A 15,005-nucleotide genomic window follows, 5' to 3' on the forward strand; every position below is an offset into this window, starting at 1 on the left:
TGAGAGAGGGCACTTCTCTTTTTCTCTCTTCCTTTTCTCTTTGAGCTTAATCAGCTGAGGGCATTCACTCATTCAGTTAAACCAATCAGATTTGATCACGTCCTCTGTGAGCCAATCATATCGTTTCAGTCAAATGTAAACTATTCCTTTCTCTACTGCTGTCAGCTGTCATTTCACTGTCAGATCGACGCAGTCCTCCTCGTTTTCCATCACATCCAGAATCTATGAGACCACTGAGCTCACCAGAGGTCCCGCCCCATATGTTTAACCACAGGTCTTCACCACCAGTTCATGGCATTACTGCAAAAGACTCCACGTATTTCTTCAACTTTCTTTTTGTGCACTGTGTCAAATAAATTAATTACTCTGAGCCTTTTTCAGTGAAGTCTCTTCTGTGGTTATCGAACACTTTCCCCCAACATTGTAATTGTTAACATTCCTCTCTCTCTCGTGTGTCCTCAGGTTGTTTGCCACCAAGTGCAGCGGCTGTCTGGAGACGATAGCACCCACAGAGTTTGTAATGCGAGCTCTGGAGAGTGTTTACCACCTCAGCTGCTTCTGCTGCTGCATCTGTGAGCGCCAACTGTGCAAGGGAGACGAGTTTGTTCTGAAAGAAGGTCAGCTGCTGTGTAAGAGCGACTATGAGAGGGAGAACGACCTGCTCAGCACAGTCAGTCTCGACAACTCGGACTCAGGTAACACTGGGGCTTTATATAGCATACTGTTATAAACCCAGGGAATTTAAAACACATCCAATTAATTACATAATGTACTAAACTTTAGGCAAAATTTTGGCTCCCCTAAGCATTGGTCCAGTTCAATTTTACTTTTCATGTTATGCAGAAAAGGAGAATTTACATGCAGTTAAACACAAAACTGCAGTCAAGTCTGTGACAAAATAATAATGTGGTGACAGATAAGAGTGAGGATGAGGATCTGGATGTGAAGTCAGCGAAGGGCCCTGCAGCAGTGAAAGGCAGCGATGACAGCAAAGACCCTCGGCGACCCAAACGGCCCCGCACAATCCTCACCACCCAGCAGAGGAGAGCCTTCAAGGCCTCATTCGAGGTCTCCTCAAAACCCTGCAGAAAGGTGAGCCAACTGGACTGAGTATAGTGAGATATCTGTCTGAAATTAAATACTTGTCAAACTGTAGAATGCATTCTAAAGCTTTCTTTGGTGGCCAGAGTGCAACACTCTTTTTTCTACTCTCTTCTGTTAAATCAGGAAATCAGACTGAGATCAATGCTGTTCAGTCAAAGTATTACAAGATTAGGAAGGCACAGCACACAAAAATTGCAATAGAAATAACATGATGAACAGTGTGTAGAAAGACACGAGAGTCCCAAAAGGGTAACCCAATTTCACACATTAAATTGTGTTTACAGGTTCAGAAGTACTCCTGCATAAAATGAGAAAAAAGTAGAACAAAGTATTTTGTGTCTCCAGAAGAAGCTGCATCTAACCTGATCATTTACCTCCAGTGATGTCACTCAGTGGCTGAGTTGCATCGTGGGTAATGTAGGCACCAGCTTTTTTCACATGTCGTTGCTGTCCAGTCAAAACCACTTATTTCCAAAATGTCAACTTTTCATGAGCTAAGAAATGCAGCCATGTTTTCAGCTTTGTGGCAATGCCTCTTTCAGATGATTCAATGACTTTGTAACTGGTTCAAAAACACCAGATTTGGAGATACATGGTTTTGATTGGACTGTGACAAGCTGTACTACTCCCCGACACCTGTAAACACATTTTAATTTTAATTTTGTATTTTATTTATATATGTTTGATAAGCGAGTATTTGTAATTTGTAACAAGATACTTGTGATGTATTTGTGCCCATCTCTGGTTGTCTGTTAATAAATTCTTAATAGGTTAAATTCTCAATAAGGATGAACTGATTAATCATTAATCATTACCATCCCTAGTTCCAGCACAAAATAAGTAAAAAGGGGATAGCTTAGAGCTCTGCATATTGCAGGTAAACTGAATTTTGTGACAAATAACATTTAACAGTTGTCTAGATATCAATCTTTAAATTACACCTGGAGGGTTTTGTTAGCTTATTGTCCCTTTGCGGGCGGAAATGATTTCAGTGCAATTAAAATAAATGAGTTCAGTGTTCCTGTAAGGTGGGAGGTGTTTCCAGAGAGGTAATGGTGTCATCTTGGAAAGGATATTGCAGCTTATTGAAACAAGGGATTAATGCCATAAACTCTTCCCAAGTCAATTATGCATCGTTTACTGTTTCTTCTGTTTATCAATGACACATTCTGTACATCTATGAAAGCTCTATAAATATCTGGCTGTGCTGAGATGGACTCACTGATCACATCACAACTTGGCTAACGAAGGAAATGGAAGTTGTTTATTTCATGCACTGTGTATACCTCTCTCTGATTATTAGCATTGTGTGTCTGATTACATAATGCCTGTCCAACATATGCATGCTCAACACTGACACACACATGATGGCTGATGAGTGTGACTGTGCTGTGACTTGCAGGTGAGAGAGACCCTGGCTGCAGAGACAGGACTCAGTGTGCGTGTGGTCCAGGTCTGGTTCCAGAACCAGAGAGCAAAGGTCAGTAAAGCAGTACACAGTAGCCTGAAATATCAACTCAACTCGACTATGGTGTCTGGACAGGCCGAGGATACTGTTTAGAGATTTTGAATGGAAAATCAACCCAAATTTTTAAAAGTTAAAGCTAGGGTTGGTAAGTTATTCTAGAATTTTTTTTTTATTTTAGATACATTTTTAGAAAATCTCTTAACATCCTGACAGCAATCGATAATTGCCTGGAATCTTCTACAGGGTTCAGCAGATGTGTACTAACAATAGCCACGTTTGTTGTTTACATTCATAATGATAATGTCAGGTGTTTTCTTACATGTGTGTGAAACATGAGGTAGTTGCATACTAGGGATGTAACCATATACCGAATTTCGCAATAAAAAAGTTGTTACACTGTCGTGGGACTGTGATGATGTCTACCAACATATCAGGTGGTTATTCTGCTCCTACAGCTCACGGATCTAACAAGGGAAAACAGTATAAATGCATTCTACCATCTCTCTTTGTCAAAGTATTGTTATGTTTGAACAGCAGAGTGGGCATTCATACTGCTCAAGAAGACACCTCCCATAATTATGGGTCCAACTTGAGTTCTCATAAGACCTGCCCTACCTCTGATTGGTTGGCGGTTGTTGGTTGCATTCTCTATGCTTCAATCGACCTGTTAGCTGATACAGTAGCTCTGGTAATGTCTCTGGGCTAATAAGGAGAAGTGGACATGCCCGCTGGGCTGCCCTACCACTGCTGCGCCCGCCAGCTTGTCTGCTTCACCTAACCAGCCCAGAGACACTGCAGCTGCGACAGCCAAAGTGTTGTTGTGTTTACTGGTGGGGAAACTATGGCTCCGAGCCTGTTTTATTAATTACGTCACTGGCTGTCTTTTTTATTTTTTACAAACCAACTGTGAGAAAAACACAATGTCAACCCTTTTACACCAGACAACTACTGAACATACAGTTAGGAAATATAACATCGGAGGTCAGTCTAACAGAGATCTGCATGACCCTAGTTGTCTTCAGGACAACAAGAGGGTGGAAGAACTGTGGGACCCGTGGCTGAGTGCCTTTTCTCAGTTGTCCTCCTATGTCTCACCCCCCGGGTTGGGTAGCCCTGGTAGTCCTACTGTACGACCAGAGGGAGGGAGGGATTGCTACTGGCTGCTGTATTGTTTTGCAATTGTACAAAGTCCAATCATTCATTGCCAAAGATAATTCTTGGCTACTTTTTACCCATGCAGGTCATGGCCGGCTACTTTTATTTTACTATAGAAGGAAAGCAGAAGTACTTCAAGTTAAAAGTAAAAACAAAATGTATACGAATAATAAATGCACGTTCATGTGTATCAGAGGAGTGGCTCTGGAGTGGCCCCACCCCATCCCCAGTGAAATGACACCCTTGGTGGCTGCCAGTCTTACTGTGCCTCTGCTCTTCACTCATGAGTGGAGATTACGGCAGTCTTACAGTCTTACTGCCACAATTTCATCTGTTCTGTTGTTTTGATCCAAAAACAAATCCATATTGGCATCAATAAAGACTGGCTTACAGACTCAAGGATGAGACAGGTGACTGTCAAGTTTCAGCTGAATAAAATTTTAAATCATGCATTCTGGTGTAGTGCAAGTGTTCTTAGCCACATGTAATGTAAACTGTACATTTCAGCCACATTCTTTAAAACATCTGAAAGTCAACTCTGCCTCTTCCTGCAACCTAAAGCTGTCCATCGAGAGTAACAGATGAGCCCACCCTCTGCCTAATGAAACGAAAATTAGCCAATGGATGCCTTCAGCTGTCTCTGTCTGTGACCCTACCCTCACACATTGTAGTGGTTAAGTTTTTGTTTTGTCAAATCCAAAATCTTGATCTTCATAATGTGTAAGATGTTATAACGATGCATGCAGAATTGGTATCATGATCCAGATCCAGATCACATCTGAAAAATTGGGTCTTACTGTTGCCAAAGTGCTTAATTGTCTAAACCAGTTCTTCACCAGTTAAGCCTCAATGGATCAATCATTTATAATCTACTGTTCGGTGTCACTTGAGAGAAGCTTGTCAAAGTCTGAATATCCAGTTGGCCTGTTACTGCAGTCAGTCATCAATCTATAAGTATAACATTGCATTGTAACTCATTGTTGAAATGTTAATGTTGTACTGGTCAATATTTTACCATTTATTCTTTTTTGAAAAAGTAAATCAAAGTCAGTGGAATTTCTTTTTGGTACAGCACAAACATGCTCAGTACTGTTCCATTTTATAGTCTTCCCCAACTTATCTCTGCTGAAAATATACATAGCCCCTGTTCTGCTCACTTACAGTTAAAAAAAACTGACACAGTTGATTGATTGTTTAAGAAATAATAAGCAGTGGGGCTGGTATTGTGATTCTGTGAGTGTGTGTGTGTGTGTGTCATCATGGCAGAATGTGGTACTGGAGACACCTGTTTTAGAGGGAACTAACACAGACGTTGTTTTGAGTAATTTGGCAGGTGTCTGTCTGTCTGTCTGTCTGTGGACAGATGTTGTCAGTGCGACAGAGTCACAATCATCCAAGATACCATCACAAACTTTTACAGGTGTGTAGTTTCGATCAATATTAAGGCAGAGTTTGAAGATGGGTGTGATCTGAATGAGGTGGTTGTGTGATTTTGCTGAAACAGATGAACAGTACCATGTTTATGTACATTCCTTTGATCAATACGGAGACAGGCTGACCTGTGGATACGCATGTTAGACAAAATCTGGAGAGGTTCACCTGTTTCACAAATCTGACCTCTCTTGTGTCATGATCCATTGCACTATACACACTGATTCTTTGTTGCAGCTGGTGTGATTCCAGCGCAAGATGTTGAAAGTGTTGACAGTTTTTAAAGGATAAGTCTGTGATTAATTTTACAAGCCAAAGTATTGTTTTCCACATTATGAGTGTGTGAGTACTGATGTAATAATGTAATCACCACTGAGTACTTGTGGGTCAGAACATCAACATGTTGACAGGCATCTCAGCTGGTGTGATCTAGGGCTGGGCATTATATTGATATTATATCGTTATCAAATATAAAGACATAACACACTTATGTTAGATTTGATATGTTGAATATATAACTTAGAGAACGCTGGCAATAGAGCTCTCATGGAGCTTTTCCACTGGCACTTTTGGTGAGCTGTACCAGTTTGCATTTCTATTACTAGTTTTACAGTGCCGAGTTGAGCGAAGCCACACTGAGCCATGCCCGGAATGGAGAAGGTCCAAAATGCACCTGCCCCACCTCCAAGAGAGAACCACAACCTGTGTTGACCCGTCTCTCCCTCAAATGAGCCTGTGTTGCAAAACTCATGTCCGTGCTGGACACCTAAGAGAAATTAGTTTTTAGTGTAGTTTCTCTCCATTGTCCCTGTTCATACTTTCAGATATCTCCTGTATTTTGCTGTTTCATCTGTTTGCTTTCAGCTGTTTCAGGAGTCGTGTTGAGTTACTGCTGGAAAAAAAAAAACAGCTTTTCCTGATTGTGCTGAAGTAAAGCTTTTAAAAAAACTAAATAACGGAGAAGTTTTATTGTGAAGAATTAATAGAAAATGAAACATGTTTTCCACCGAATACATTTTTTTTTAATAGTATATAAATATTAATAGGTACAGCCACTCCTCTGACCATTACACAAGCCAAGCGCATCATCAGTTAAACCACACCTTCAAGCAGGTAGCCCAGTTGTAATGGAAATGCAAATCCCTGCCGCGCTGAGCTGATGCGCCGCGACAAAGCGAGTTGAGCCAGGCCGGCAGATGTAATGGAAAAATGCCATCAGTCTGTCAATGACTCTTCAATAAATGCCTGTGAGCCACATACTAAGAGTTTACTGTGTTTGTGTATTTACAGATGAAAAAGTTAGCCCGCAGACAGCAGCAACAGCAGGAGCAACACAACAGCCAAAGGCTAGGCCAAGGTGAGGATTTATCATCTGTGTGTGTGTGTGTGTATATATATATATATATATATATATATATATATGTGTGTATATATATATATATATACATATATATATATATATATATATATATATATATACACTATGCTTATTAGCTTCTTTCTCTGATGTTACAAAAAGAAAAGCACAGTTGACGTCCATCTGCAAGATGTAATCTGTCCATTATAACTGTAATGACAGTGATTACTGAGAGCTACGTAATTTATGAATTATTTGGAGAAACAGCTTGAAATATTAAATTTTTTTATGAGAACAATAAACAGAGTAGAGTCACTCAGCAAACATTCCCTGTTTTGTAGGCTTTAGAATGAGTCCCGGTCTCTGAAGCCGGTGTGTCATCTCTGCTGGTAAAAATGAATTTTCCGACAGCAAGGCTATAAAGTGTGGGCCACAGCGTTGAGTCTTGCTGCAGCACAGCTCCTCATAGCTCGCAGGCTTATTGCCACTGTGGTCTCACAGCGGATATGAGCCCGCAGTTTAGATAAGTGTCTCAGTGCTTTGGCAAGCACTGCCTCTATCTGTTCAGGGACTTCCAGCATGTCAATATTGGCATAGCAGCAGGGTTTATTATAGTGGAAGCTGCTGCTGTTAACCAAATGAGCAAAGCAAACCAGCAAATGGGGGTTGTTTGAAGTTGATGTTAGGATGAGATGAAGTCTCCTGGATGATGGGTGAGATATCCACAACATCAAACGATGCATTTACAGTATATGAGTTTGAGAAGTCGTTTGTTGTAAAACATGGAAGCAGTGTGTGTGTTCACATCTACATGGATGTTTGGTGCTCAGTGCTCCAGAGCTAGAGAATCCTATTTTTCCTTGCTATATATTCATACAACCATACAGGCAAGAGGGCAAATGTATCTCCATGGAAAAATTAACAGATTCTAAATACACAAAATAAATACAAAAATTTTAAAGCAGTAAACACACACACAACCAGAAAATCCTGATTCATGCCACAGGACAAATTTCTAATTTCAGTTGTCTGATATTAGGATAAAATCCAGATGTAATTTGAAACACATCTGCACTTGTGTCTTGTCTTTTAAACTGTTCTGAGCATTTCGGCCTAACATAAATTAATGGTTCCACTTAAAACTATTAGAAACGTGGGCCGATTCATGAGATACCACCAAGGTTCTAAGGATTTGAAATGGAACCAATTCAAGAACCAGAGTTTATTCATTGTAAAGAGGGTATGTGTAGGTGAGAGAGCATTGAATTGTGGGAGAGGGGCATGAGTGAGAGCCTGTGAAGTTTTCATCCATCAATTACTACAAATTGATGGATGAAAACTTCACAGGCTCTCACTCATGCCAGCTAGCTAGCTAGTTGGCTAGCTAACATAACTGTTGACATAGTACCGTGTCATGTAGCCTGGAACAACCAAGATAGTGTTCGAGCAAATGTGAACATGTGTCCATTAACCACGTAAGAGACACTTGAAATGACAAGTGTAAATGGGACTTGTTACGTAGAACTGGTGCATGTACAGTTTTCAATCAATAGCTTTTACTGTATTAAGTAGAAAGAAAAATATTAAGGCTGAAGCAGCAGTCCAGTGTGTTGTGTTTGGGGTAGCTTACCATAAATAGGCCTACAGTGTTGGGCGAGACACTTAACAACTGTAATACAGTACTTACCCTTTACATCAATACCCAATGAAAGGTTAGCACATTACTGTAACACATTACCAAGTAATGCATGACTATATAAAGCATTACTGAGAAACTGAGCAACACTGTTGGATACAATGTTAGAATGAATATGGTTTACACAGCGTCGGTGATGATTAGTGAATATAAGGCAATCACTACCTCAGTCGGGAGTTGTTACCCTGTCCTCACTTGTTGCCACTGACTCTTCCAGAGGTGATATCAGGTTGTATGGAGGGCCTGCTCAGCTCCTACCCGGGGCCTCTACCTCCAAACCAGCAGGCACAGCTGGTAACCATGGAGCACAACAGATACAGCACTGACCCCTTCCAGCAGGGCCTAACTCCTCCACAGATGCCTGGTGACCACATGAATCCCTACGGTGAGCATCACACTCTTTAATGACTATACCTGTGAATGAAGGTTTACCCTATGCTATTTCCTTTATGAATTCTCTATATTCTCCTTGTTTCCTCTCATATTAATGAGGACTGCTGAGTCTTGTCCATAGTGGTCTCCAGCTGGAGACGAGTTAGGAATGAGACTCAAAAAATTAACTTTTCTTACAAAGAGCACCTTTATGTTTTACCCAGTGCATGCTGGGATAGGATGCAGCCCTCCATCACAGTGGACTATTGCAGTGGTTTCACATATTTTCCTATTTTCATTTCAGGCAGCTACTAGTTTCATTAATCTTCTTTCAGGGATGTGAACCCTGTTGTTTAAAGATACTATCAAGTTGAATTATGGGGAATGTAGGATATAGTGTAGTGTCAGGATATCAGCTTCTGTTGCTTGATCCTATCCTAAACTATGTAGAAGTGCAATACTAGACCACTGAAGTACCTCTTCATTGTTTTAAATCTCAATATACTTCACATATTGGCTCCAGAATATTAACAATGGGTTGAGACAAAATTGAAGATGCATTAACATTATTTGCTATAATTAATTTAACAATTATATCTTTACAATAGTACCAGACAGAGATAACATAGAGACAAACAAACCAGCACATGTTAGAAAATGAAACCAGTTCAGTCTTGTGGTGCTCTCTGTTATTATGACACTGTCCTACTCTCACCATATTGGCACCTATCAATGTAATCCTCACTCCCATTTCATTGGCAGTGATGGGAATGAACCAATAAGGAATGGTGGCTGATTAAAAATGGATAACAGACCAAGACGTTATCATCAATCACCCCTACAATTAAATGTTTGGAAAACTCTGTTCCTGTACAACCACAGACAGACAGACAGACAGACAGACAGACAGACAGACACACACACACACACACACACACACACACACACACACACACAAACCACAGTATTCGATATTTAATTTGCAGGAATGCAGTTCTGATTGCTATCAACAATTTAGTTTTTTTTACATCTGAATTATTGTATTATTATCACCAGCTGCATCAGTGTTGGCTCAGTTCCATCGCATAGCAAGTTGGCCAAAAGTTTTGATGGGTTTTGATTTTATTAACATGGCTTAACAACACCTATGGTAGAACATTTGTTTAAGTTTAATCCACTTAACAGTTTTCTGGAAATAAGAACATAGCCATAATTTCAGTTAAAATTCCAATTTGCAAGATTGTTGATTCTGAACTTGTCAAATACCAACTGGAGCTGCAATGATCAATTGATTAGTCGATTAGTAGTCGTGTATTAAATTCGTTGCCAACTGTTTTTAGAAAATGGATAGCAAACCTCAGAGAATTGTCACCAAATCTGCAGTTTCCAAGTCCCATGGAGTTTTCGGTTCAGGTTTTATGACATTTATTCTGTGGTTCAGTCTCACTGGCATCAATTCCATGGCCACTAATACAGTATGTCAGGACTGTGTGTCAGCTTGTTGTGCAGCTCCCTTCAATGAACAAAGTTTTAAGTCATTTGGGTTGAAGTAGACCTCTTCAGAAAACGCTTCTGGGCATAGCTTCCCAGATCTCAGCAGTGAAGCTAGTGAAACACCATAGTGCTTGACTTCCCCATGTTTTCTCTGCTCTTCCCAGGTACAGACTCCATCTTCCACGATATTGACAGTGACACCTCTCTGACAAGCCTAAGTGACTGCTTCATGGCCACTCCAGATGTAGGGTCCTTGCAGGCGCGGGCAGGGAACCCCATTGACCACCTGTACTCCATGCAGAGCTCCTACTTTGCCTCCTGAGACCCTGTCATCACAATCCCACCCACCACACCACCTCCAAGGCCATGAACAGTGAGCACACAGCAGTGCAGACACAAGACACACAGGCCACAGGATTTTCCTGCAGACATGAATCAGTGAGGAGGAAAATGTGACTGCAGGATAAAAGCCATCAAATATACCTGACTGACCTCCACCAGCCAAAGGAAAGGGAAAACTTGAAACGGAAACTTCACATGCCTCCACATTCCCCCGCTGTCTGCATGGCAGGATGAAGCATTACATTCTGCTTTTCAACTGGGTTCATTTTGTTAAAGGGATAGCTGTCAACATTTGTACAGATATCATAATGAAAGTGTATATTTGTGGTATGAAAAACTTGATTGATGAAAATTTAGTCCAAATTAAAATGTGTCAGAAACATAAACTACATGTTTCTCTGTACGTAATATAGTTCAATAGGTGCATTTATACTGTTATACGTTTTTTTCAATGGGACAATAAAGCAAATACAGTGTTGGTGATGTAATTTTACCCAACTACCAAGCTTTTCTGCTGTAAAGAGGGTGGTCTGTGAGCCAACTGATTGGTACCTGTTGCTGAATGTGTATTATGCTTTTTATATAATCACTGTTCCTCAGAAACATCCAGCTTTGCATGTTAGGATGGACAGCAATTTATTTATTTCTAACCAACGTGCTGGTATACAATAAATATTAAATTTCTATTTAAAATGACAATATGATCCCATCGGAACATACAAAAAAGAAGCATCCTAATCACTGATTATTTGATTCTGCTTTTTATCATAGTATTTGTGTTTAAATGAGTGTGTAAATTAGTATTGTTTCGCTATTTATTTTTTCCATTGAGATCGTCAAGAGTGCATTTTGAATTTGCTAACTTATAAAAAGTGTTTGTACTTCAAATAAAAAACATGCATCCTCTTGAGCTATTCTTTTTTGTTGAATTATATGAGAGACAGTCAGCAAACACTGGCAGAAAGAATACTATATCTTGCAATATTGGCCAACCAGGGAAAAATATCAAAACTAACAAGCCACATACACTGGCTGTACTTTGAGCTAACTGCTTACATCAGTATACTAACATGCTCAAAGTGGCAATGCTAGGAATAATCTTTACCATAGTCACAAGCTTATTTTGGTGTGTGGCATACTAACATTTGTTAATTTGCATTAACCACAGTGCTGAGGCTAATGGAAATATTATTTTTTCGATAAAGTATTAAAATAATTGAAGTTTTGATTTGATGATGGTGCTTCATAAAAAGTCTGATGGTTATTGCAATATATCCTGAGGGGAATATTAACAGTATGTCTGTACCAAGTTCTGTGCAGATCCATTTACTGTAGTAGATGTTTAGATATTTAACTGGCTAGCTGGAACCCATGACCTAATGGTGTTGCTAGATGAAATGTCAGTGGATCACCAAGGCTCTCCTCTAGGGACAATAAATATCCGTGTTAAATTAGATTTTGTGGCAATCATCAAATAGCTTTTGAAACATTTTACTCAAACTCAAAAACCCCATGGTTCATGTTACATAAATAATGAGATCACCAAAGACAGTTGGATTCATCCTTTGGGAACCACGAATGTCAGGATAAATAACTAATGCAATCAGTCAATCCACTTAGGTCAGAATTTTCAATCTGGACCAAAGTTGTGGAATGATTGGCTGACTGGCCAACCAACCGACACTGCCATCCCTACAGTCAAGCTGCTAGATTTTAGAAAAAAAAGAAGACCACCTTGCACAACTCAAACAAGACAGAACCCAAGAAAACAGTTATTAGATTGCATGGAGAACAGCCAAAGCAGATGCTTCAGGGAAACAATGAATTAAGGTGAATAAAAGATGAACCTCTTTGTATGCCCCTATTTTGCCAGTCTACCTGGTTACAGTGTAGACAACAGTACTTCATCACTCAGTCTTGGGACTGATACTGTATAGCAACAGTCTAAAGCACTGTGACGACTTCTCAGTTCACCTCACTCTTAATTGTAGTGTTTTTTTTCTAATAGTAATGATCAGTTTTAACATGGCGATGTTGTTCATCAAATACTTTACACCAGAGCATGATAGCTCAATAACTGCTGCCCCCAAATTTGTACAAATTTGCAACATTTAATTTCCATCAAATGCAAGTACTCATTGCCAATGCAAGGAGAAGTGTGCCCTTTACGTACCAATGCAAAGATCGAGGATGTGAACATCTGGGTCATTATGGTTCCCTAACCTAAGTCAACCAAGTTGTGATTGCTGCCCGGAGCAGACCAACAACAGTACTCAGGCCTCATGTCAAAAATCCTGATGTCTCACATGTAAATAGATGGACTTTTCCCACAAGCTGGGATGTTATCTAACAATAGGCAGAAAAGGGGAAAGAAAGGGTAGGGGGGAATGACAGAGATAAACGATAAGGAAAGTGAAGAGAGGGAAAGAGTGCAAAGAGTGAGGGGGGAAATTCATAGGAATCAGCAGGTGAGAGTTGTGCCTGAGGTGTGTAACACTGTGAGATGTAAGACAACACCTGGACAGCTCCTCCATTACCCTGACAGCAGATAATCTCTGCACTTGTGCTGCACCTTGTTCCTCCCAAAGACACACCACGATCTGTCTTGAGGGGCAGCTACTTCTCTCAGACCTGGCTGCTCTTTTCTAATTCTTCCCTGTCTCATCTTCTGCCTACGCTGTAGGAGGAGTGCTGTCCATTACTCACCAAAGGCCGATCTCCTTTGTCTTGCTCTCCATTTCCCTCCCTTTGTCAGGCCTGGACCAAATGAGGACTCAGAAGCAGAGGATATAGATATCAAGCACACTTTATTTGAGGTCGACTCCTTCTTTGAAGAGTGATAAAATGAAAGGGCTATGAAACACTGTCTATCCTTAAGAGACCTGACTAGAATGACGGAGCTGAATAACACTTCCCAAAAGAGGGAAAAACACATTGAGGGGAGGGAACACTAATAATAGAAACAAGCAAAACAGAAGACTAGGCTAAAAATAAAACTCTCACAAGGAGGAAAACAAAAGACTAGATAAATAACATAAAACGCTCCCGAAGGAGGAAAACCGAATCTAATCAAAAAGATCAAAAGAAAAAGGCTCACCTAAACAGGGGCTCTACTATTATCTATAACTCTCTAACCAAAAATCACTCCACAAGCGGGAGGACAAAAAGCTGTAACAACAGAATACAAAACGAACACTAAACTTAGAAAAGATTTATTAACAAAAAATCGCTCTTTAAAGAGGAAGATGACAACAACTTACGTGGCAAGATACTTTTCTCTATAGCAAAAACGGACTGTGACGATGATTTCAAGGCTTAGGTGCACGGACAAAAACGAAACACTTCGGCACAAGACAAAGGGAAGACGCCGACTAAATACACATGAGGGAAATGGGGAACAGGTGGAAACGATCAGGGATCAGGTGAGACAATCAGACCGGTGACACATGAGGAAGGGCAAGTGACCTGAAACGAGAGGAGAGTTAGATTTCAAAATAAAACAGGAAGTAACGAGACAAAAAACCCAAGACGAGACAAACCTCACCGCGGTGTGACACCCTTAAAGGCAGAATGTAAATTGTTATACTGACCTTAAGTAAACCTACAATAAACAATATCACTGTAGTAAACTTAATCTTAACATTTCACATCAAACCTTTACCTGATGACATGATCCTGTCTGCACATATCCACGTGAGGACCCATCCAGGAGAGTCTGTCTGAACCACAACTGAACTAACATAGGAAGGTACAACATTGAAAAACAAGCTTAAATCTTAACTTGCCAGCTGGCCTAACGGCCGCCACATATGTGTGGAAACACTGCACATGCAGCCGCAATGACTGAAATAGGACCAGAATACAGTACATTAGATAAGTAATCTAGAACAACAAGTTAGCTTGGTTGTATAACAGGTAGACTTGTAGTCAAGACCGCCTAAACCGAGACCAAGACACTACCAAGACCAGACAGTATCAAGACCAAGACACTACCAAGACCAAGACCAAGACAGACCAAGTCAAGACCAAGACCAGTTCAGCTCGAGACCGAGACCGAGACCGAGACCAAAAAAAAAAGTTGTTTTTGCCATTTTGCATGAGTTGTAGAACATAAGCACCATATTGGGTTCAGCTGCTTAGTATATGAGAAATGTATTATTTCAACTACAGGCACAATAATACAGTGACAGTACATGTCTTGTGTGTGAACTCACTATAAATGTTTTCATCAATTGACTAAAAATCTAATATGTGTAGCAATTGCATGACCACACCGTACTACACTATTTGAGGATTGACTCTTGAGTGCTGTTAAGGACTGACATGACTATAGTCCTAAAGTCATCTAACAAAATAACAAGCCCCCAACACCACCCTGCACCTTAAAAAAAAAGTCTAATGAATTGGAAATATGTCACCAATTTAAATTGTCCTTAATTTGTAGATAAAATGTTAATTCTAAATATTATTATATTATAATATCAGCATCACTGAAATGGCATAGGCCATTGCCTAATAAATCACAACGATATGCAAATATTATTCAAAGGCCAATGATGCCATATATTTATTCAAACAAGGCCATT

At 40.1% G+C, this 15,005-nt stretch overlaps 1 protein-coding gene across 3 annotated transcripts in view; it reads left to right on the plus strand.

Annotated features, from left to right (window-relative positions):
• LOC141006128 (LIM/homeobox protein LMX-1.2-like) overlaps nt 1-10,399 on the plus strand; it is a 54,239-nt gene extending 43,840 nt beyond the window's left edge. For 2 of the 3 annotated variants that reach the window (XM_073478252.1, XM_073478251.1), the window contains exons 3-8: nt 463-695; nt 917-1,092; nt 2,507-2,584; nt 6,449-6,515; nt 8,429-8,596; nt 10,242-10,399. In XM_073478252.1, coding sequence (XP_073334353.1) covers nt 463-695; nt 917-1,092; nt 2,507-2,584; nt 6,449-6,515; nt 8,429-8,596; nt 10,242-10,399 — 880 coding nt within the window. The remainder of the gene's footprint in view (nt 1-462; nt 696-916; nt 1,093-2,506; nt 2,585-6,448; nt 6,516-8,428; nt 8,597-10,241) is intronic. The other variant, XM_073478253.1, reaches the window with a different exon arrangement.
• Nucleotides 10,400-15,005: the final 4,606 nt, after the last annotated feature.

The sequence above is a fragment of the Pagrus major genome, chromosome 12 (assembly GCF_040436345.1).
Source record: "Pagrus major chromosome 12, Pma_NU_1.0".
Classification (NCBI taxonomy): Eukaryota; Metazoa; Chordata; class Actinopteri; order Spariformes; family Sparidae; genus Pagrus; species Pagrus major.